General features: G+C 49.3%; 1 protein-coding gene across 6 annotated transcripts in view; it reads left to right on the forward strand.

The window, feature by feature from the left end:
• The window catches only part of LOC139548991 (alpha-actinin-4), a 43,389-nt gene extending 19,208 nt beyond the window's left edge, over positions 1–24,181 (forward strand). Inside the window, exons 2-22 of one of the 6 annotated variants that reach the window (XM_071359013.1) lie at positions 7,985–8,099; positions 8,424–8,543; positions 9,284–9,370; positions 10,864–10,951; positions 12,792–12,870; positions 12,960–13,041; positions 15,016–15,101; positions 17,769–17,861; positions 18,219–18,449; positions 18,784–18,931; positions 19,278–19,428; positions 19,651–19,759; positions 19,983–20,123; positions 20,544–20,726; positions 20,922–21,056; positions 21,315–21,494; positions 21,966–22,112; positions 22,775–22,855; positions 23,260–23,325; positions 23,671–23,829; positions 23,988–24,180. In XM_071359013.1, coding sequence (XP_071215114.1) covers positions 7,985–8,099; positions 8,424–8,543; positions 9,284–9,370; positions 10,864–10,951; positions 12,792–12,870; positions 12,960–13,041; positions 15,016–15,101; positions 17,769–17,861; positions 18,219–18,449; positions 18,784–18,931; positions 19,278–19,428; positions 19,651–19,759; positions 19,983–20,123; positions 20,544–20,726; positions 20,922–21,056; positions 21,315–21,494; positions 21,966–22,112; positions 22,775–22,855; positions 23,260–23,325; positions 23,671–23,829; positions 23,988–24,146 — 2,640 coding nt within the window. In that variant the 3' untranslated portion in view covers positions 24,147–24,180. Of the gene's footprint in view, positions 1–7,984; positions 8,100–8,423; positions 8,544–9,283; positions 9,371–10,863; positions 10,952–12,791; positions 12,871–12,959; positions 13,042–15,015; positions 15,102–16,712; positions 16,799–17,768; positions 17,862–18,218; positions 18,450–18,783; positions 18,932–19,277; positions 19,429–19,650; positions 19,760–19,982; positions 20,124–20,543; positions 20,727–20,921; positions 21,057–21,314; positions 21,495–21,965; positions 22,113–22,774; positions 22,856–23,259; positions 23,326–23,670; positions 23,830–23,987 lie in introns of all 6 variants that reach the window. The other 5 variants (XM_071359014.1, XM_071359018.1, XM_071359015.1 and 2 more) reach the window with 5 other exon arrangements.
• Positions 24,182–24,457: the final 276 nt, after the last annotated feature.

Genomic DNA, 24,457 nt, shown 5'->3' on the forward strand with positions numbered 1-24,457 from the left:
AGTTAACCCACTGTTCCCCGGTAGGTTGTCATTGTAAATAAGAATTTGTCTAGTTAAATAAAAAAAAATATATATATTTCACAGCTGTTAAGATGAACAATTAGAATTTTTGCAACCAGGAAGTAGTTGAGTGATTTCTGCATAGTGCATCTTTTAAGTACCTTACTGTGATTGTTTCCAATTTAAAATAGGAAAGAAGAGCAATTTCTCAAGCAATAATTTTGATAGGAGTGGTCTGAGTGGGGAGGGGACAACTAGCTGTTATTGGCAGAGAGGTTTGGAACTGTCTTATTGGTCTATTAACTAATTTACCACCTGGTGGTGTCACTGGGCAGGCCATAACTCCATCCCACCAAAACTGAAATTTCAGACTGTCTTTTAGAACAGCTCTTACACCAAAAGGGCATTGTAATTTTTACAGGATTATTCTAAACTTATCGTGTGGAAATGTATATAAAACACAAGAAAATTATGTTTTTGACTGCACTGGGCCTTGAAAATGACCTTGGCTCTTTTTTTGTAGGTAGCTTTCATCTATGGTATCACTTATAACAGTGGTGAAAGTGGACTCGTTTTAGTGTTTTTATTATTTTTTTACTCTAGTTTTGCCCCACCACAGTTCAGTCGTGAGGTCCCGGTCTGTTCACGCCTCTGACGCCTTGGCCCTCTCTGGCCTCACTGCTCTCTTTCTGTATTCTTGCCCAAAACGTCATGACCCAAACCAGCCGCACCTCAGAAGTTTGCTCTCAATAGACATAGTTGGCATTCCTGACATGCTAATTGAGATGACAGTCATTCCTTCGACGGCTCTCTGGACTCTCCCTCCACTTCGCTGGTTTAACCCAGCCTCTCAGCTGAGCTAAACTGGAGCGCAGATCAAAGGAGCGGTGCACATCTGGAAGATTCCCTCGCAGGTCACTGCCACAGTCCCAGCCTCTCATTAAACACTCTCATCCTCTCACTGAGTGGGGAGGCTAGAGTGGGCTGACATATTTCCTGTGTCAGCTGAGCTGCCTGTGGCCTACATACTTTACCCAGACATGCCCCGGGCTGCTGCTGAATGGATGCTACTAGGCCTGTTCTCCTCACTGTGACCGCTGTCTGGTGTCTCTTTTACAGTCATCCTTTTAAGGTAGCTGAGAGATTCTCCTAGGACTGCCTTCTCGGCCCAACTAAATCCTAGACCACTAACTAGAATTACAGCATGTACGTTAAGTGTGTGTGTGTCCCTGGTCAGATAAAGTTGTCTAATTTGGTCTGTGTATTGAACATGGGAGCTGCAGGTGTTTAAGACTCGACTATTGACACAACGTATAGGCTAATTGTCAGTTGACATTAAGCAACAGACTGTGCTGAGAGCACTACTATTGACACACAACAGTCCACATTTACCCAATGGTGTGTCCTCACTGTCAGTGTTGACTTGCTGATCTGTAGGCTGTGGCCCTATGCTGCTGTACTGCTGTAGCTGTACCCCTCTCCTCCCAGCCTGGCTCATTCCCCAGGTCTTGGCTTGTAACAGGATCTGGCCATAGGCAGGTCACTGAAAGGGTTAACCGCGCGGTAGAGCCCCCTCAGTGAAACCCAACCCGGCCTCTCACAAAGACAGGAAGCTACATAAATAAATCAACAAATAAACAGTGCTTCCCTCTGTTGGAAGTTTCTACGGTGTGTGCAAAGTCCAAAATATGCCCCCGGTATTTACTCTCTGTTGTACCCCCCTGTGGCAAGAGACTTCTAAAGAAAGGCCAGTAACAACACAGGACTGCAGCACTAATACTTCTAGTTCACTACTTCTCTTTAGGCAGTGCTTCCTCTAGTTGAGTCAACCTGACCTGGGGACAACTCTCCTGCCCACCATTGCTGTGCAGAACAGGTGGTGTGCCACTCCCAATTCTCTCCTTCCTCCCAAAATGTGCACTTGTTCACTTCCCTTCTCGGATTTGAAAGAAAAGGCCTGTTTATAAGAAATTACGGGAAACTCCCACCAGCTCATGCCTCCACCAATCCAACGCTTTTATGTTTTGTGGGGTGTAGTGAACTAGTCCGCACCTCAGGAGGAAGGAGAGATTTATTGGGACACCATCTGAGACTCTTCCCCACTAGAGGTGTAGCCTACAGCCATTACATAACATGAGGTGGAGGTCATGTGTGGGTCACTCATGTTAGATGGCTTTGACACTCATGTTACATTGTACCTAAATGCATCATATTCACACCTCAACCAAATCGCTTTCCTCCTCTCCTCCTCCTCCTCTCTGTTTTGCCGGGCGACCATAAGAAAGCCCACTAGAGATGTCAGGATAAACTCTAATTTATCAGACCTGTTTATCAGCTTCTGTTTACAGCAGTTTGCCCTAATGGTCATTACTACTGACAAACTGAAACAACACTTTCTCACTGGATAAGAATCTGTACTCGGACGAGTTCCTCTTTTAGTGATGGCTTGTCAGCACACGAAGTGTGTGTGTTTTTAATGATCACTTGTCCAGACCTGACGGGGTAATGAGAGCAGAGCGACATCGGTACCAGGGCATGCTCTTTTAAAGGCTTCTGTAATAGATGGGCCGATCCAGGGAGGGAGCCAGTCGCAGGGAACAGCCCAGGGCTTCTGTAATATAGGGGCCGGATCAGGGAGGGAGCCAGTCGCAGGGAACAGCCCAGGGCTTCTGTAATATAGGGGCCGAGCCAGGGAGGGAGCCAGTCGCAGGGAACAGCTCAGGGCTTCTGTAATATAGGGGCCGAGCCAGGGAGGGAGCCAGTCATAGGGTACAGCCCAGGGCTTCTGTAATATAGGGGCCGAGCCAGGGAGGGAGCCAGTCGCAGGGAACAGCCCAGGGCTTCTGTAATATAGGGGCCGAGCCAGGGAGGGAGCCAGTCATAGGGTACAGCCCAGGGATGTACTACTCCACCATTTAATTAGTCTCTACCTGAAAGTCTGTGGGAAAATGGTTGAGGATGAGTGCTCACTACTTATGCTAGCTAGCTAGACTATGGCCATGCATGCGTTTGGACTGGAGACCGGCTTTATGTAGGTAGAGTCATGGACGGTAAGGCCTACAGCAATAAAAACATGACGACCAGCAAAGAATCCAATTCCCTCAAGGTTGCTTTTTGTCTTGCTTTATTACATTTTGGGAATTGAGCAGTGAGTCCATGATAAAAGAATGGAAGACGGTGGTGGAGTGGTGCGTCACTGTCTATGGTAGAGCTGACCTTGAGAGAGTGCTGACATTGTTCAAACAGCTGTTTATGCATTCGGCTGGAGAGTGGTTCTGTCTTGGGAAACCGAACCCTGGCAGCGCTTTTGCATTTTAGTGCAACCACACCTCACCCCTCCGGATGTGCTGATGCTCTGCATGGTTCCCTCGCTACACTACATGAGCAAAAGTATGTGGACACCTGCTCTCATTTGAAAATCATGGGCGGGGCGGCAGGTTGCCTAGTGGTTAGAGCGTTGGACTAGTAACCGAAAGGTTGCAAGATCGAATCCCCGAGCTGACAAGGTAAAAATGTGTTGTTCTGCCCCTGAACAAGGCACTGTTCATAGGCTGTCATTGAAAAGAAGAATTTGTTCTGACTTGCCTAGTTAAATAAAGGTCAAATAAAAAATAATAATATTGAGATGGTCCTCCCCTGTGCTGCTATAACAGCCTCCACTCTTCTGGGAGGCTCGCAGTCGGCGTTTTCAATTAATTCCAAAGGTGTTTGATTGGGTTGAGGTCAGGGCTCTGTGCAGGTCAGTCAAGTTCTTCCACACTGATCTCGACAAACCATTTCTGTATTGACCTTGTTTTGTGCACGGGGGCGTTGTCATGCTGAAACAGGTGAGAGCCTTCCCAAAACTGTTGCCACAAATTTGGAAGCACAGAGTCATATACAATGTCATTGTATGCTGTAGCGTTAAGATTGCCCTTTACTGGAACTAAGGGGCCAAGCCCGAACCATTATTACTCCTCCACAAAACTTTAGAGTTGGCACTATGCGTTGGAGCAGGTAGCGTTCTCCTGGCAAACCCAGATTCGTCCGTTGGACTGCCAGATGGTGAAGCGTGATTCATCACTCCAGAGAACTCGTTTCCACTCCAGAGTCCAATGGCGGCGAGCTTTACACCACTCCAGCCGACGCTTGGCATTGCGCATGGGGATCTTAGGCTTGTGTGCGGCTACTCTACCATGGAAACCCATTTCATGAAGCTCCCGACGAACAGTTATTGTGCTGAAATTGCTTCCAGAGGCAGTTTGGAACTCTGTAGTGAGTGTTCCAAACGAGGACAGATAATTTTTTTACGGGCTTTGGCACTCGGCGGTCCCGTTCTGGGGGGTGATCCTAGATCAGCACTCCAACATTGACCAGGGCCCATACGCATAAAGCATTCTCCCATACATGTATGGCGGGAATGTCCGGGTAGTCAGTCGCCAAACTCCCTTGAACTTGATGGAAGTGGTGTCGGATAACCAAGCTTCCTCCTGCTCAAAGTGTGTTTTTGTGTGCTCTTGTCAGGAAAATACAATTTAAAGTCCTAGCAGTCAACTGGTGAAATAGGCTGGCGTGTGGTGCTGTTGGACAGGCACAATGAGCTACCTGTTGCTGTGCGTTTGAACAGTGTGGTTATTATGCGACTACTGCGTGAGACAATGGGCATCTCACAGACCTCTAGTGCCTTGGCCACCAGGCAGACCTAGCTAATTGAGCCGTAGCCTAAGAATAGGTGGCTTTGTGTCGGCCAAGGCGTTGCTGACTGACTCCCAGACCTGCCTGCTACCTTCCACCCCCCTTCCTGTACTCACTCGGGGGTGGACGACCCACACCTCTGCTGTCGCCTCTGACGAAATCCTCACAGGAGCTCCATGACAACACCCTTCCACACCTCATACAGCAGCAGTCATCATAATGACGACGATATTAACTTCATAATCTGTTCACTGGTTTCCTCACCTTTGTGACAGTTGAGAACACACAGTATCACCCCCTCCCCGGTCCCGGTCCATGTCCCTGACTGGGCCCGTCAGCCGTTGTCCCTCAGGCCATATTGATTTCTCCCACATAAACACACAGTCGGGGCATAGCGGCTAGCAGACGGTCCACTGATTTACCAGCTACGCTTCCAGAGCTAAGCTGGCCCTGCTGCTGCATGTTGGTGCCTGCCTGGTTTTCTGACTGAGAGATGGAGTGTTACTGACTGTGAGAGTGATGAGAGAGTGCACTCATCAGTGAGGGATTGGGTAGGCTGTCATTCATTACAGCAGTAGGGGTGAGGGGGGGGGATATTCACCATGGCAATGTAGTCATGGGGAAGGCACGGCGGTTGTGCAATAACATTGTGTGCGAGCCTACCTCATTCTTTCTAGCTGCAGCCAGCCAGCCACACCTTTACCTGTTGAGTGTGTCACAAAAGCAGATGTTTGACTAGGGTGCTGCGTGCGGTGTCAGAAGGAAGAAATGGGTGTGTAGGTAGGCTATGTGGGTTGTCGGTTCTTGCGTCTCCCTTGCATTCCTGCTCGGGGAGTGCTGGTGCTGCTGGTCGGTCGGTCGGCAGGCAGAGACCTGAGTTGTTTGTCTCCTTGTTGTCTAAAACCTGGGCTATCCATCTACATTACCCTTAACACCTGTGAGGCTCAGCCCTGACGCAAAGATGGTGACCGTTGCTGTGGTCAAACTGAGCAGAACTGTGAGTTATTTTGATCCTTGTTAGTCAAACATGGACATACCAGCTGGTGAGAATACCATACCACCCCTGAAAGTATCTTTGGAGAGAAAAAACACAATGCTTTTATCTCCAACAATATTGAGCCAATGTTTCCTCCTGGCTGTTGCCCAGTGTGTCTGTCCAGGTCATTGTTTGTAGACTGAGAGCACAGAGAATTCTGTAATCCACGTGACCTGTGTTTTACTAGGATCTGTCTTGAGTGGCAATGATCCTGCTCTGTTCTTCACCACCACAAGAATAGTGTCATCTAGTTGTTAGTACTGCACACTCTCAACCAACACATACCTGGCCATAGAAGGGCAAACTATTTGACTAGTGACGCTGAGTTGTAAAATCCCATTGTTAAAGCTGACAGGTCTGCCATGCCCAATCCCTTCCTGACTTAGAGATACACACCTGTGTCTCTGTGTGGCGTCATGTTTGGGATATGGTGCCAGAGCCTTAGCGCCTCATAGGGTTATTAGTAGCCTAGTGTTGTTGCTGAACACTGTTACCACAAGGAAGTAGAATACAATAGATTTATTTTCAACTGGTGGTTTTGTATCATGTAGGCTATTGGTGTCTAGATAGAGTAATTTGAATGCGACCTGGTTTACTCTGGTCGTGTTGGTAATTATCAACTGAGTTGATTTTAGCCATTGTTTTGTATGTAAATGGTACTGTGCTGTGCCACATCCCTGCTCAGTTGGAGGCCGATGGATAGCTGCAACGTGGGGGAGCATTGTTGGCAGAGGATGTTTGTGTCAGCCCTCCTCTCCTGCCCCTCCCCTGTCCCTGTGGGTCTCGCGCGGGCAGGGGAGTGAGGGGCTGGAAGGCAGGGAGTGGGCTGACGGGACTCATTATATACATGCTGCTCAATGGGCCCTTTGTGTGGCAGCCCTTCGGAATGGGGGGAGAGGCAGGGCCAGCACCCTGTCATAATGTTGTCATACCGCAACACACACCGTAACACCCTGCCGGGCCATGCCTATCCTTTAGGGAGGTAGGGTCGACCGATCCCAACTTTGAGTTGGGGAAACAAGGCTTTTGGGGAGAAGGTGATAGGTGGAGGTTGTGAACAGAAGTTAAAAGGGGGGGGGGGGACAAAAAGGTGTGTTCAAACGGTATCTCAGAGAGGTTGAATGGTGCCATGTTGGGTCTTGTTGACTCTGGACAAGAAGAGCAAGGGTTAGTGTCCCCTATCTCTCCTGTTTGACCCACTCAGGAATCGGTGTGTTTTACTGGTGTTGGTGTGTATTACAGAAGCTATGTTCCAGTTTACTACACACACGGAGCCAAGAACCACAAGTGGTCCTCTTATGATGCCATTTCTGACTGATAAAGAATAGCCCAGTCTGAAAGGAACACCATTTAGCTCACATTTCAGTTGCCTTCTCTGTGAGATTTTTCTTCCTTTTAAAAAAAGACCAGCAATTTGGGGAGAATATTTTTAACCCTCCACTAATGAATAGTGTGTGCCACAAGTTTTCAAAATAAGTAGATTCAAAACACGTGTTTTCCAATGACTGTTTGTCACTAGAAAGTGCCTCGTGACTTAATGTAGGGGGGATAAAACATGAATATTTTTTATTGTGGGTGCTGGTCTAGTTTTTAGAATGTGTACAGTTAACCTGGTCCCGGGTCTGTTTGTGCTATCAAGTCACCTCCGTGTCATGCGAGCCCTTTAAAGAATGTGTCTCTGAACGCAGAAACATGTTTGGCATGACGATGAGTTAACATGATGGTACAAACAGATATGTGACCAGGATAGCGTACACTGCAGTATAACAACGTTACAGCTCACTCACCTATCCCCTAAAGCACTCAGGTAAATACTTAGTGTTAGTTGAAGAGATCAGGGCCTGTATTCACAAAGAGGCTCTGAGTAGGAGTGCTGAAATAGGATCTGTTTTGCCTTTTTTAAATCCTAATGAATATGATTATATGGACAGGAGGACCTGATCCTAAATCAGCACTTCTACTCAGAATTATGTCAACCAATCATGGTGCACTTCCTGCCACGTGTAGCCTACTGTCTGAGGAACTTCAGCCCCCCCCCCCCTCTTCCTGTTTTCTCCTGTGTCTGTTTTTAATTATATTACTAGGTAAGTTGACTGAGAATGCATTGACCTGGGTAATAGTTAAAGGGGAGAGGAGTGTGGATGAATGAGCCAATTTTTGTTCGACCAGAAGAAAGAGGGCCTCCTCCTAGCCCTCCAACACCACTCTGTGAGGTCACACCACTCTTTGACCTCGCTTCCGCCCTCTCTGATCTCACTTCCTGTCTCTCTCCAGACGTTCACGGCCTGGTGCAACTCCCACCTGAGGAAAGCAGGCACGCAGATCGAGAACATCGAGGAGGACTTCAGGGATGGCCTCAAACTCATGCTCCTGCTGGAGGTCATCTCCGGTGAGCCAGCCCATCGTCTTGATCATCATAACACATACCAAGCTCTACTACCACAGAGTGCGGTGCCAGAAACAGACTCTCTAAAGTACTAGTGTCTCCTGTTCTTTTGATACCTTTTCAACTAAGTAGTCTGGTCATAGTCCATGGCTTTGGCCATGTAGATGTTGTCTGTTTTGACTAGCAGCCCTGTGAAGGGTGATACTGTGACTTTAAAAGGAGCTGTGCCTGTCTGTTTTGCTGAGCCAGTGGAAAGGGCTGTTTTTGTCATGGGACTGGGCTCACTGCATTTTGTTTGCCTGTTTGTCCGTGTGTGTTCATCCACAGGCGAACGGTTACCTAAGCCCGAGAGAGGCAAGATGAGGGTCCACAAGATCAACAACGTTAACAAAGCGCTGGACTACATCGCCAGCAAGGGGGTCAAGCTGGTGTCCATCGGCGCAGAGGGTCAGTTTACCTACCACACAAGCACTCTGCGCGCATACACACACACACAGAGAGCACTGACAAACAACTCCAAAGCTCACAGCATCCTGCCAAATACATCTCCCACTTGGGAGCAAAGGCATTTGGCTGGAGAGGGAGGGAGCTGAGGGGGCAAGAGGCCCTTCACACGGCCAGTAAATCAGGAGGAGAAACGGCTGTGCGCGTCCGACTCTGACGGTGTGACAGTGACCTTTCTGCTCCAGCTATCATGACAAACGGCCCCGCCAGCCTCCACTCCTCATTCCTACTGCATGATACACACAGCCCAGTTGTCATCGCTCCAGCTTAGCCCTCTAGCCCCCACCACCCGGACCAGCAGCCTACCACCCTACACCACCAAATGGCGAGACCGAGGCAGGCAGAGAGGGGGATATAAACTGATTTAAAGTGATTCAATGTTGAAGCGTTCGAGGGTCACAGGGGGACAGACAAAACCATTCTCTTATCTGTTCAAAACCACTGCAACAACTTGGGACATTGCTTGAATGCATTATGCATGCCTTACCCAGCCATATTTGTATTTGCACTGTACTTTACATATTTGAATTTCACAAACATGTGCAGAACTAGTCCCAGATCCGTTTGTGCTATTATGACAAGTTGTTGACGTGACGGCACAAACAGATCTGGGACCAGGCTAATGCATAACTGAGTTGATATTTTATTGTATTTATGAGTGATATCCTCTTTTTCTCTCTTAGAAATTGTGGATGGCAACGCCAAGATGACCCTGGGTATGATCTGGACGATCATCCTCCGCTTCGCCATCCAGGACATCTCTGTGGAAGGTCAGTCTCTCTCCTTTCAAATCTCTCTCTTCTCCTTCACCCCCCCCCCCCCCCCTTCCCCACTAGGCAGCTAAGGTTGGTTTAGAAAACAAAACATTGCTTTATGTTCTTCCTTTATTTTTTTTTCAGTAAGTTATCTGAAAACGGTAGAACTGTTTTTTAACCTGGGGGATGTCACTGTCCTTAAACATATTCATAGATCCATTGCTGCTATATGTTCTTATGCCACTAACCGAGCAGGCATTTTCCTCTTCTTTCACACACACACACACACACACACACACACACACACACACACACACACACACACACACACACACACACACACACACACACACACACACACACACACACACACACTCCTTCTCTTACTCAAAACAGCTGTGCTGAGGCGATTCCACAGGTAAATGAAGTGAAAGCAACTGGGTCTCTCAGATACAATACACACTCACACACACTAAAAACAACTCCCCTGCTCTGTTCTGCTGAGACCACAGGAGGTTGAGTGAGCCTAGCCAAGTGAATACAAGTCTGGCCTACATGCCTGCTCTGCTCTCACTGGTACTTGACTAAGACAGACAATGGCAGGAGAGATCGTTAACCCTAGCTTCCCCAGCTCTACTGCACTCATCTGTGACCGGGAAAGAAGTTAAACACGTTAGCTATCTATAATGCACACTCCAACACAGTGGAAACTAGGTTTAGGCTGCATCTGGCTCTGAAATGGCACCCTATTCCTATAGGGCTCCTGGTCAAAAGTAGTGCACTATATAGGGAAGAGGGCTCTGGTCAAAAGTAGTGCGCTATATAGGGAAGAGGGCTCTGGTCAAAAGTAGTGCGCTATATAGGGAAGAGGGCTCTGGTCAAAAGTAGTGCGCTATATAGGGAAGAGGGCTCTGGTCAAAAGTAGTGCGCTATATAGGGAAGAGGGCTCTGGTCAAAAGTAGTGCGCTATATAGGGAAGAGGGCTCTGGTCAAAAGTAGTGCGCTATATAGGGAAGAGGGCTCTGGTCAAAAGTAGTGCGCTATATAGGGAAGAGGGCTCTGGTCAAAAGTAATGCGCTATATAGGGAAGAGGGCTCTGGTCAAAAGTAGTGCGCTATATAGGGAAGAGGGCTCTGGTCAAAAGTAGTGCGCTATATAGGGAAGAGGGCTCTGGTCAAAAGTAGTGCGCTATATAGGGAAGAGGGCTCTGGTCAAAAGTAATGCGCTATATAGGGAAGAGGGCTCTGGTCAAAAGTAGTGCGCTATATAGGGAATAGGGTGCCATTTGGACATACCATAGACCCCTCAAATTCACATTTGGACTTCGAAGCCAGTTCCACTGCCTTTTTTCATTCTTCCCCTCTAATCAGGACCTGATTTAGACCTGGGACACCAGGTGGGTGCAATGAATTATTAGAGAGAACAGAACCAGCAGTACTCTGGACCTCCCGGTTAGGACTTGAATATCCCTGCCATAGACTGTTATCTAACTCCTTCTCCCTTTCCAGAGACCTCTGCCAAGGAGGGCCTGCTCCTGTGGTGCCAGAGGAAGACTGCGCCCTACAAAAACGTCAACGTGCAGAACTTCCACATCAGGTAGCCTACGTGTTCACACGCACAGCCTCGACAGCAGCTAGATGTCATGCCTGACAACAGAACCTGAGACCGGAACAGACTATAGTATTTCTCCACAGACATTTTTTGACCTCTGAAAAATTCCACAGTAGTGAAGCCTGTTCAAACATTGCATCACTCACACACTCCAGCAAACTCCACCAGCTCTTCTAGAAAGACTGCCCCCTGCTGGTGAAACGTAGGATAGACAGAAGTATGTGCGTAACCTATGGATGTGCAGCATAGAACTGTCCCTTTTTTTGGTATTTTATTATTATTAAAAAAATATGCCCCCCCTCTTTTTCTCCCCCACTTCGTTATTTCCAATTACCATCTTGTCTCATCGCTGCAACTCCCCAACGGGCTCGGGGGAGGTGAAGGTTGAGTCATGCATCCTCCGACACATGACCCGCCAAACCACGCTCCTTAACACCCTTCTGCTTAACCCGGAAGCCAGTCGCACCAATGTGTCGGAGGAAACGCCGTCAAACTGTCCACCGAAGTCAGCCTGCAGGTGCCCAGCCCTCCACCAGGAGTCGCTAGAGCGCGATGAGCCAAGTAAAGCCCCACCTGGTCAAACACACCCCCCCCCCCTAACCTATGGGACTCCTGGTCAAAACACAGCCTGGGATCGAACCTGAGTCTGTAGTAATCCTATCATTGCTATGCAGACGACACACAATTAATCTTCTCCTTTCCCCCCTCTGAAAACCAGGTGGTGAATCGCATCTCTGCATGTCTGGCAGACATATCAGTGTGGATGACGGATCACCACCTCAAGCTGAACCTCGGCAAGACGGAGCTGCTCTTCCTCCCGGGGAAGGACTGCCCGTTCCATGATCTCGCCATCACGGTTGACAACTCCATTGTGTCCTCCTCCCAGAGTGCTAAGAACCTTGGCGTGATCCTGGACAACACCCTGTCGTTCTCAACTAACATCAAGGCGGTGACCCGTTCCTGTAGGTTCATGCTCTACAACATTCGCAGAGTACGACCCTGCCTCACGCAGGAAGCGGCGCAGGTCCTAATCCAGGCACTTGTCATCTCCCGTCTGGATTACTGCAACTCGCTGTTGGCTGGGCTCCCTGCCTGTGCCATTAAACCCCTACAACTCATCCAGAACGCCGCAGCCCGTCTGGTGTTCAACTTTCCCAAGTTCTCTCACGTCACCCCGCTCCTCCGCTCTCTCCACTGGCTTCCAGTTGAAGCTCGCATCCGCTACAAGACCATGGTGCTTGCCTACGGAGCTGTGAGGGGAACGGCACCTCCGTACCTTCAGGCTCTGATCAGGCCCTACACCCAAACAAGGGCACTGCGTTCATCCACCTCTGGCCTGCTCGCCTCCCTACCTCTGAGGAAGTACAGTTCCCGCTCAGCCCAGTCAAAACTGTTCGCTGCTCTGGCACCCCAATGGTGGAACAAACTCCCTCACGACGCCAGGTCAGCGGAGTCAATCACCACCTTCCGGAGACACCTGAAACCCCACCTCTTTAAGGAATACCTAGGATAGGATAAAGTAATCCTTCTAACCCCCCCCCCCCCTTAAAAGAGTTAGATGCACTATTGTAAAGTGGTTGTTCCACTGGATATCATAAGGTGAATGCACCAATTTGTAAGTCGCTCTGGATAAGAGCGTCTGCTAAATGACTTAAATGTAAATGTAAATGTAATGCAGTGCCGTCGACTACTGCGCTACTCGGGAGGCCACAGAACTGTCCCTCTCTGACCGCTCTCTCTCTCTCTGCCCCTCTCTCTCTGCCCCTCTCTCTCTCTTTGATCTCTCTCTGCTCTCTCTGCCTCTCTCTCGCTCTCATATTGACAGCTGGAAGGACGGCCTTGCCTTCAACGCTCTGATCCACAGACACAGGCCAGAGCTCATTGACTACGACAAGCTAAGGAAGGTGAGTGGATCAGCACACACTCACACACCTCGCTTTGATTGCATGACACGTCCGTGGCTTGTTTTCTCACCTTCTGATTGGTTGCTCAGGATGACCCTTTGACCAACCTGAACAATGCCTTTGAGGTGGCTGAGAAGTACCTAGACATCCCCAAGATGATGGACGCAGAAGGTATGCACAGGGCACAGTTACTCCTGTTGTGTGTGTGATTGTAGCGTGTTTCTGCATATTCATACTGTATTCATTCATCTGACTACTCTTGCATCCCATGACTCCAATGTGCAGGTGGATGTGTTGTGACATCACGGCTGCTGTGGTCACCCTTACACACAGACCGTTAGCTTCAGCCCCCCCTCTTCCCTCTCCCTCCCTTCATCCTTCTCACCGTTTTTTCTGTTGGATTGTCCCTCCCCTATTTCCCTGTTCACAATTCTATCCTTCAGTTTGTATAGCTGTTGTGAAGTGTGTCTGTCTCCTTCTACGTGTATAACTGTCCCTGCCCGTGTGTCTCCCTCTGTATATAACTGTCCCTGCCCGTGTATAACTGTCCCTGCCTGTGTGTCTCCCTCTGTATATAACTGTCTCCCTCTGTGTATAACTGTCCCTGCCCGTGTATAACTGTCCCTGCCCGTGTGTCTCCCTCTGTATATAACTGTCCCTGCCCGTGTATAACTGTCCCTGCCCGTGTGTCTCCCTCTGTATATAACTGTCCCTGCCCGTGTATAACTGTCCCTGCCTGTGTGTCTCCCTCTGTATATAACTGTCTCCCTCTGTGTATAACTGTCCCTGCCCGTGTATAACTGTCCCTGCCCGTGTGTCTCCCTCTGTATATAACTGTCCCTGCCCGTGTATAACTGTCCCTGCCCGTGTATAACTGTCCCTGCCTGTGTGTCTCCCTCTGTATATAACTGTCTCCCTCTGTGTATAACTGTCCCTGCCCGTGTATAACTGTCCCTGCCTGTGTGTCTCCCTCTGTATATAACTGTCTCCCTCTGTGTATAACTGTCCCTGCCCGTGTATAACTGTCCCTGCCTGTGTGTCTCCCTCTGTGTATAACTGTCCCTGCCCGTGTATAACTGTCCCTGCCTGTGTGTCTCCCTCTGTGTATAACTGTCCCTGCCCGTGTATAACTGTCCCTGCCTGTGTGTCTCCCTCTGTGTATAACTGTCTCTGTCTGTGTATAACTGTCCCTGCCTGTGTGTCTCCCTCTGTGTATAACTGTCTCTGTCTGTGTATAATTGTCCCTGCCTGTGTGTCTCCCTCTGTGTATAACTGTCTCTGTCTGTGTATAACTATCCCTGCCTGTGTGTCTCCCTCTGTGTATAACTATCCCTGCCTGTGTGTCTCCCTCTGTGTATAACTGTCCCTGCCTGTGTGTCTCCCTCTGTGTATAACTGTCTCTGTCTGTGTATAACTATCCCTGCCTGTGTGTCTCCCTCTGTGTATAACTGTCCCTGCCTGTGTGTCTCCCTCTGTGTATAACTGTCCCTGCCTGTGTGTCTCCCTCTGTGTATAACTATCCCTGCCTGTGTGTCTCCCTCTGTGTATAACTATCCCTGTCTGTGTGTCTCCCTCTGTGTATAACTGTCCCTGCCTGTGTGTCTCCCTCTGTGTATAACTGTCTCTGTCTGTGTATAACTATCCCTGCCTGTGTGTCTCCCTCTGTGTATAACTATCCCTGCCTGTGTGTCTCCCTCTGTGTATAACTATCCCTGCCTGTGTGTCTCCCTCTGTGTATAACTATCCCTGCCTGTGTGTCTCCCTCTGTGTATAACTATCCCTGCCTGTGTGTCTCCCTCTGTGTATAACTGTCCCTGCCTGTGTGTCTCCCTCTGTGTATAACTGTCTCTGTCTGTGTATAACTGTCCCTGTCTGTGTGTCTCCCTCTGTGTATAACTGTCCCTGCCTGTGTGTCTCCCTCTGTGTATAACTATCCCTGCCTGTGTGTCTCCCTCTGTGTATAACTATCCCTGCCTGTGTGTCTCCCTCTGTGTATAACTATCCCTGTCTGTGTGTCTCCCTCTGTGTATAACTATCCCTGTCTGTGTGTCTCCCTCTGTGTATAACTATCCCTGTCTGTGTGTCTCCCTCTGTGTATAACTGTCTCTGTCTGCCTGTATGTGTGTAACTGTGGTTTCCCTACAGACATTGTGAACACTGCCCGTCCGGATGAGAAAGCCATAATGACCTATGTGTCCAGTTTCTACCATGCCTTCTCTGGAGCCCAGAAGGTACCCCTTACCCCATCCCACCTTACCCCCCCCCCCGGTCCTGTCCTCCACATCTACCCCACCCTCTTCTCCTCTCCTTTCCAGCATGTCTTTCTCCTGCAGCATTGGTGTCGGCCTCACCGGGAGCTGGTTTTGGACACTCTTCCTCATACTACACACACTAAGTCTTAGTCTCTTAATCTTAATGTCTTGCTGGTAATAACAGGGCCCTCTTGCTCTTGTGTAGTGGCCTGTCTATGTATAGTGATTCAGTTGGAGTGGATCAGGCCCCGGGGGCCCTTCGTAGTTAAATGGATCATATACAATCAGGCCTGGGTCAGTTTGTGTCTGAGCAGAGGGTAGGCTAGATCAGGCCTGGGTCAGTTTGTGTCTGAGCAGAGGGTAGGCTAGATCAGGCCTGGGTCAGTTTGTGTCTGAGCAGAGGGTAGGCTAGATCAGGCCTGGGTCAGTTTGTGTCTGAGCAGAGGGTAGGCTAGATCAGGCCTGGGTCAGTTTGTGTCTGAGCAGAGGGTAGGCTAGATCAGGCCTGGGTCAGTTTGTGTCTGAGCAGAGGGTAGGCTAGATCAGGCCTGGGTCAGTTTGTGTCTGAGCAGAGGGTAGGCTAGATCAGGCCTGGGTCAGTTTGTGTCTGAGCAGAGGGTAGGCTAGATCAGGCCTGGGTCAGTTTGTGTCTGAGCAGAGGGTAGGCTAGATCAGGCCTGGGTCAGTTTGTGTCTGAGCAGAGGGTAGGCTAGATCAGGCCTGGGTCAGTTTGTGTCTGAGCAGAGGGTAGGCTAGATCAGAGGGACTCTTGAGAACTCTTCCTAGATGTTTTGTGTGTTTTTGATTTCACCCTCCACAACGCCTCTGGCTCTCTCTATCTGTCTGCTCGATTCATCCTCTTATTCCTCCTCCTTTCACTCCTCTCTTTTCCCCGCTCTTCCTCTCCCTGTGGACTGAGAACAGGAAGCCTGCTGACGGGCATGTTTTTTAATGTCGCTGTAATTAGTTTTTTATTCATTAAGAAGTTGTTTATGCACTCCAGTCTCAGGAGAGGTGTGTGCTCATGCAGAACTGTTTGCCACAGTCGCACTGTTGCCTTGACTACAGAACACCACAGTAAGCTGCTAGTGGGCCCGTGCTGGTTAACATACAGTCCTTTGGGCAATCATTTGTTCATTTTTGTGAACAATCATTAATCCAGAAACAGTATGGACATTGGTTAGACTAGTGTACCCTTCTCTTTAGTTTTAGGACCAGGAGGACCTTTTCTGCTATTACCAGCTTGACAGTTTAAATATTATAATCCAAATGGTGTGTTTCCCAACCTCCGCATTGTGGCCCCGGCAGACCCCTCCTGTCTCCCGAGGTGGACTCTCTGTCATGCTTTTTCTCTCTTTCATGGTAACCCCACAGCAACCCCCCCCCCCCCCCCCCCTTCCCACAGTGCTTCATTGGAGGCCCCAGAGTAGGGGGCAGCAGCAGTGGAGTCCGGCGTCTACTCCATTCACTACACCCCACCCCTCATCTCACCCCCCACCTCACTGTGTGGCGGGGCCCTCTGGCTTTGGGTAGCTTGGCTTCACCACTTCTCTCTCTCTCTCCGCTCACTGCCTGGCCATGGTTGTGTAGATATCGTGGGCACGCTGAGGCCCGACGAGAAGGCCATCATGACCTATGTCTCCTGCTTCTATCACGCCTTCTCTGGCGCCCAGAAGGTGAGCACCGCCACCTTTAACCCCCCCCCCTGACCTCTGTGACACCAGCCAGGGTCACTGGCAATGTCACACTGGCCAAGGATGCTCACTGACGCTTTGGGCTCACACTACACTTCTACGAAACAACAAAAACACCCCTCCTTACTCTGTAACTTCCCTGTTTCAACTCTTCCCCCGTAGACTGATCATTAGCAGTGTTTCCCATAGCTACAGTTAAGGCGTTACTCTAACAAAGCAGTTATGACGTGGGATGAAATGAGCTTCAACTGATCTGTGGGAAGCGCTGTTAACGACGGTTCAACTGTTAACACTGCAACTGTTTCCATGTGTATAATGTGTTTTTCTGTGGAGATTACTCAGTAGTGTGTTAGACGTTCCAAGGTATAATACAGCTTCTTACTGTTTCTTTATTTCAGTGGTTTAAGTCCCTAAACACACCAGCTGATGTGGACAAAAGCGGTACAGAACCAGACCGAATGCTCCCGTTGTATAGGAGAAGCATGTAGCTTTTTGAGGCCACAGAGTGTGAAGTTGGCACACACAGTACATGGAACTAACCATTGTCAGCTGTAGCATGCTGCGTTAGCATCTACCCGTACTACTGTGCAGCCATCCAACGGCTTTGCGTATGTGCACGGTGTTTAAATAAAGTGCAAGTCACGGCTAGTGTGTGGTTTTTGTGTGTTCACTCAGTTTACGGCGTTGTTCATAGCTAAAATGAGATCTTACACTCCGTCAAGTTAAAAGTCAAACTCCAGTTGAGTAAGGCCAGCACACGGTACATAGTACCTTCAGTTTGAGCTTGAACTGCATTTGTCTTCGACTGGTAGACAGTTGATCTGTATTGTACATTTGACCCCACTCTTGTAAAAGCCACACACATTTGTACACATGCTCCTTGACGTTGGCGACCTAATCCATAACAAGCAACCTGTGTATTTGCACTGCTGACGATTCTCATCTGTGATAGGCTGAGACTGCAGCCAATAGGATCTGCAAGGTGCTGGCTGTCAACCAGGAGAATGAGCACCTGATGGAGGACTATGAGAAGCTGGCCAGTGACGTGAGTAGTACACCACTGTCTGTCTGTACCTCCCTCCCTCCTCACCACACGTCTACTCTCTGTTCACCACACGTCTACTCTCTGTCTGTACCTGCCTCCCTCCTCACCACAAGTTTACTGTCTGTCAGTGAGAAATGTTGCTCTGTCCCTCTGATGGGCTGTCCATGTTTCCTAGCTCCTCTAGTAACTTCCATAGGTGTTATTTCCTCATCACCTCCAAATAGGCAAATTCTCCACTAAACTTCCCTTACACCTTTTGCAGTTTTATTCATATCTCCCATAAAAACATCTGCCCTCCTTTCTCTCACACTTATACGTGTTATTAGCATCACTCTATCCCCCTCTCCTCTGCCCTAGCTGTTGGAGTGGATCCGCCGGACCATCCCGTGGCTGGAGAACCGGGCTCCAGAGAAGACCATGGCCGAGATGCAGCAGAAGCTGGAGGACTTCCGGGGCTACCGCCGCGTCCACAAGCCCCCCAAGGTGCAGGAGAAGTGTCAGCTGGAGATCAACTTCAACACCCTGCAGACCAAGCTGAGGCTGAGCAACAGGCCCGCCTTCATGCCCTCCGAGGGACGCATGGTGTCGGTGAGTGGGACTGGCGGACGGACGCATGGAAACAGACGGTTTAAACATGTAGAGCAGTTGTACCAATGATGCCCATCCATATCTATTGGACAATTCACACGTCCTAAAACTCTTCTGTATTATTTCACTATCATTATTCTTTAGATCATTATAATAGTTAACGTTATTGTCCCACAATGGGAAATTGGCTTGCGACAGTTTAAAAAGGCATGACAACATGACTTATAACACCAAATACATCTATAAACAAATTGCACTAGAGAGAGTAATGCAGTTATACAGTGTAGTGTTCTTTCTACTGTATGGTGGATCAGTGTCCTCTCCCTGGCTGCAGGATATCAACGGGTCATGGCACAACCTGGAGGGGGCGGAGAAGGGCTACGAGGAGTGGATGCTCAACGAGATCCGTCGCTTGGAGAGGCTGGACCACCTGGCTGAGAAGTTCCGTCAGAAAGCCACTATCCACGAGTCCTGGACCGATGGTATTGAGACGCTAGTTACTGTACAGACTACACTGCCCCTTTCCCTCACTCTACCATAGGGTTGCAAAATTCCAGTGACTTTCCCAGATTTTCCAGAACTAGTTTCTGGAGGATTCTGGATTTCCTGCTTGTTCCCTGCTGATTCTGGGAATCTTCCAACTGGGATTTCTGGAAAACTTTAGAGTTTGGGGAAAGTTACTGGAATTTTGCAACCGTACTTTACCTAGAAACTTGTTGATTCCCTTGAATATTGATAATATATTGAAGAAGTAAGGGTTTTGAGTGAGTTGGATTGGATATCTTGAGGCTTGCTGTCTTTAACCCCCCCCCCCCCTTCCTTCCCCAGGTAAGGAGGCCATGCTGACCCAGAAGGACTATGAGACAGCCAGCCTGTCGGAGGTCAAGGCTCTGCTGAGGAAACACGAGGCGTTTGAATCTGACCTGGCCGCCCACCAAGACCGCGTGGAGCAGATCGCTGCCATCGCACAGGAACTCAAGTAAGAGAGCGGGAGGGATTTGAGGAGTCTATGGAGGGATGGAGTAAATCAGATGGGAGGGGGGTGGGGAGAGGATGGGAGATCGTGGGAGGGGACAGGGTGGATGGAAGAGATGAATGGAGAAATAATCCAGGGGAATACAAGGATGGCGATTTGCGGTCAGGTTGATTAGGACTCATGTGTAAAGATAATAATTACACATATTTGTTCCCTGTGCCTCAGTGAGCTGGACTACTACGACTCCCCTAGTGTGAATGCCCGCTGTCAGAAGATCTGTGAGCAGTGGGACGCCCTGGGGTCTCTCACCCAGAGCCGCAGGGAGTCTCTGGAGGTACGCTCCCGCCCAGCCACCTTTCACACACTCCCATCTACTCATACATGACATGCTTCTAAGGTCATGACAAGGACACGTTTACACTTCAAAAATGTGTAGACACACACACCGACTTTCTACCAGGGTTCCCTTACCCCACTTCTGTGTCTCATGTTCAATCCCTGTCACATAGATTCTAGTGTTCCCAGCAGGTACCTGACCCCAGTCTCTCCCCCCACAGAGGACAGAGAAGCAGCTGGAGTCCATTGACGAGCTGTACCTGGAGTACGCTAAGAGGGCGGCACCCTTCAACAACTGGATGGAGGGGGCCATGGAGGACCTGCAGGACATGTTCATCGTTCACAACATCGAGGAGATCCAGGTAAAAGACTAGTTACACCCATCACCAACCGTTTACTGCTTTACATCCCCGGAGGGTCTCCACTATCACAATGTATCATCATGACCTGTGCTGTTAACAGTAGGTTGTCAATGAAGTTGTCATTTAGTCTCGCACTGGGTAACGAACGTTCAGGATGACTGGAAATCGACCGGTTCAGTAGCAATGCTACCGTACCTGTGGACTTCCAGTCATTGCGCTAACGCTACTTAGCTTTGGCTTGTGAAAATACTGTTAACGTCCTTCATACTTGCACGTATGGTATCCACGGGTTCATCTGACAGATAAGGGTACGTACTGTGATACCATGCAGATCTCTCTTTTCATCTGTCCATTCCCTCTGTCCACCTCATTTCCCATCCTTCTCCTTCCTTTCTCTCTCCCTTCTCCTCTCTCTTACAGGGCCTAATCACAGCCCATGAGCAGTTTAAGTCTACCCTCCCAGAGGCCAACAAGGAGCGGGAGGCCATCCAGGCCATTCAGGCCGAGGTGCAGAAGATTGCCCAGTACAACGGCATCAAGCTGAGCGGGGGCAACCCCTACACCACCATCACACCCAAGAGTATCGACGACAAGTGGCACAAGGTGTGTGTGTGTTTTCAATGTGTACCTGTGGCTGTATGTTCATATGCTCTGTGACGTGTGCTTTTGACAGTTTTTGTGGTAGTTAATAACCTACCTAAAACAGACTCCTGAGTGAGCCTCAGCCTTGTGGCTTTGCTGCTACTATGGGAATGTGTGCTGTGCTGACTGGCGCCCCCATCTGGTGTGTGTTTGTAGGTGGAACAGCTGGTGCCCCAGCGTGACCGGGCCCTGCAGGAGGAGCTGGCCAAGCAGCAGTCTAACGACCACCTGCGCCGCAAGTTTGCCACCCAGGCCAACATCGTCGGGCCCTGGATACAGACCAAAATGGAGGTACAGCAAAGGCACAGATCCATACGACATAAGATTGACTCAGCCCTCTTAGAGTTGTTAGCTCTATTGACTCTGTGCCTCCTGGGTCGTGTTCATAATGGCAGTCAACAGAACATGTTTTTAAATGTTTTGTAACGGAAAACTAAATTGATCATCCAGGTTGACCCTTCCTGTTTTCTTCCGTTTGGTGCCTAGTGAATACACGCCGGCCCTGGCCTTTTGGTGATCTGATCCGTGAATATTTGTGTGTGTGTACAGGAGATTGGGCGGATATCCATTGAGATGAATGGAACTCTGGAGGACCAGCTGGTGAACCTGAGAGAGTATGAGCAGAGCATCATAGAGTACAAGCCCAACATCGACCAGCTGGAGGGAGACCATCAGCTCATCCAGGAGGCTCTCATCTTTGACAACAAATACACCGCCTACACCATGGAGGTAGCTCGACAAAACACTGGCTTTTCTGCAGCCCAAATGGCCCCCTATTCCCTTTATAGTGTGCTACTTTTGACCAGGGCTGGTAATAAAAGTAGTGCACTATGTAGGGAGTAGGGGCCATTTGGGATGCTCCCCTGCTCGGGACTATCTGTTGGTTATTTTTCTGTCTGATATAGGTCACTGTTTTTCACCTTTTATTCTCTCTGATTTTCATTGTCTATTTAAAAAATTTAGTGACAAGTTTATTTTACCAGTTGGGTCAGTTGAGAACAAATTCTTATTTACAATGACAGCCTGGAGTTATTTTTTTTTTCTCCCTGTATTAGATCTATGTTTGTCCGTTCGTCTCTGTTCTACACATCACATTACACTTGTTACCATCTCTCCTCCTTACTCAGTACTGTTTCTTCTGCATGTGGTTAACCTTCAACATATATATTCTCTCTCTCTCCATCTTTCCCTGCATCCCAGCACCTGCGGGTGGGCTGGGAGCAGCTCCTCACCACCATCGCCCGCACCATCAACGAGATCGAGAACCAGATCCTGACCCGCGACGCCAAGGGCATCAGCCAGGAGCAGCTGCATGAGTACCGCACTTCCTTCAACCACTTTGACAAGGTCAGGGGTCAACATGCAGGGATCATGCGAGAGGGACAGGAGGGCTTCTTTATGTATAAAATATTTTTTTTTTTAAATGTCTGCGACAAGGCTGTTATTGTCACCAGCTTTTGCAGTTGAGTATCTTACTCGAAGAGGGGTTTACTCTTAACTCATGTATGTGCAGATTTTTAAGTCTTATGCGTAGTACTTAAGTCCCCCCTTTTATTTCAGAAGGGAAACTCCGGTGGGAGTAAGACATAGGTTCATCCTCACAAGTCTAGTCTATTTCCTGTTTGTTGACATTCACAGGTGGAACTAGTATTGTTTCACCATGGGTTGGAGAGGGCTGGTGCTGTGTAGAGTGGAACTGAGTGCACTGGGGGGGGGGGGGTAACCCCCGAGTTCACCTCACCCATCCCGCAACACCATACCTCTCCTTTGGAGACACTGGCCCCTCATGGTCACTGGTGTGCCTGTCATCGTGTCTAGGATCACAGATGTGTTTTCCCCATAAGCTCATTGTTTAACATCCGTTTGTCTGTGTCTCTGTCCATCACCCTCATCTTGCATGCCATGATCCCATCACCTGACCACTCCCACCTGGCATCCTGCTGTGCTTGGTCCATCCTGGTGTCCGTCATCGCGGTGTGCGCTGTAATTGGCTGGTGGTGACCTCACAGGACCACAGTGGGGCCCTGATGGCTGAGGAGTTCAAGGCGTGCCTGATCAGCCTGGGCTACGATGTGGAGAATAACAAAGCGGTAAGGAGCACAATCAAGCTAGGTTGGGAGCGGAGGAGAGAGGGGCTGCTGCTGTTACCCGTTTAAACTGCTGGGGCCACTCTCTTCCTGGCTCTTTCCTTGCCTGTGCTGTCATTCACCCTCATTTCACCCACTGGCCTCCAGCCTCAGCTCCGACACTGCTGTTTCTTTTACCTTGATTTGACTGGTCTCTCTTATAACGTTGTTTTATTTTTTCACTCCTCTCACATTACTCACCTACGCACCTCCCCTCCTTTGTTCCTCCTCTTCCCATGCTTCTATCTGCTCATGTCTTCCTCCTCACTTCATTTTCTGTCCTCTTCGAATTCACACTCCCTCTATTGCTCTTCTTTTCCTTCCATATCTGTTCCTCCTCCTCTCCATCTCTCGGCCCCTGGGAACAGAAGCGCACAGGGCAGATGGACATGGACAATTACCGCGCTCTGCTCGTTGCGACTGGAAACAGCCTGGTACTGCCTGCCGCTTCTCTCTGCTCTCTCTCTCTCCTCTCAATCTTTTTCTCCCTCTGTCTTGAGTTTAGAGTAAGACCCTTACTGTTGTAGCTACTATGACATGGTAAGTTTAATGTGTAGTAACTGTCTTGTAACACAATCCCTCTTAATAACCTTGCCCCTAAGCAGATATTAACACAATTTTTATCGTTGAGGCTTGTTGTCAAATTCAACTCAAATGGATAAGTTAAATGTTTAATTAGTGGTAATATTGCTCAGAGGTTGGTCATTGGTCAATGATGCCCTCGATTTCCTATTTTTGTCTGGGTTAACCCATGTTTTTCCTGTGGTGGTGGTTTCTAGGGCGATGCCGAGTTTGCCCGCATCATGGGCATAGTGGACCCCAACAACAGCGGCGCAGTCACCTTCCAGGCCTTCATAGACTTCATGTCCCGGGAGACCACAGACACCGACACAGCCGACCAGGTCATCGCCTCCTTCAAGATCCTGGCTGCAGACAAGGTGGGGGAGTTTGTGTGGGTGGAATGGTATTGGGCTTGTGTGTGTGTGAGAGATGCAGCTACTTGAGACAGCTGAAGTAGACAAACTATTATTACACAACTATCACTCTGTTATTCACCGTCCCTCCCTCTCTTCCCATCTCCCTCTCTCTCTGTCAGAACTTCATCACGGCTGAGGAGCTGAGGCGTGAGCTGCCTCCAGACCAGGCAGAGTACTGCATCGCCCGCATGGCGCCCTACTCAGGTCCCGACGCGAAGCCCGGAGCCCTCGACTACATGTCCTTCTCTACCGCCCTCTACGGGGAGAGTGACCTCTAGGAGCACACCACAGGGGGGAGGGATGGGGACGGGATGAGGTTTGGGGTGGAAGGGGGGTACATAGAGGCTTGCCAGGCCCAATGCAGAGCAGACACTCTCCACCCCTCTAGATATAGCCTGCAGTTACTGAGAGCAGTAGGAGGAGAGAAGAGGGGAGTGAGTCTGCAGCCAGTGGATTGATTGGCTCTGTAGAAGAGGGAGGGGCTGCATGTGGAGAGTCCTGGGAAGTGATTGGTGGACAGCTCTACTGCTCCCTCTAAGTTCTGGTCCTGCAGTGCCCCTGAGTGCAGGTTTTCATCTCAAACTCGTTG

The sequence above is a fragment of the Salvelinus alpinus genome, chromosome 22 (assembly GCF_045679555.1).
Source record: "Salvelinus alpinus chromosome 22, SLU_Salpinus.1, whole genome shotgun sequence".
Lineage (NCBI taxonomy): Eukaryota > Metazoa > Chordata > Actinopteri > Salmoniformes > Salmonidae > Salvelinus > Salvelinus alpinus.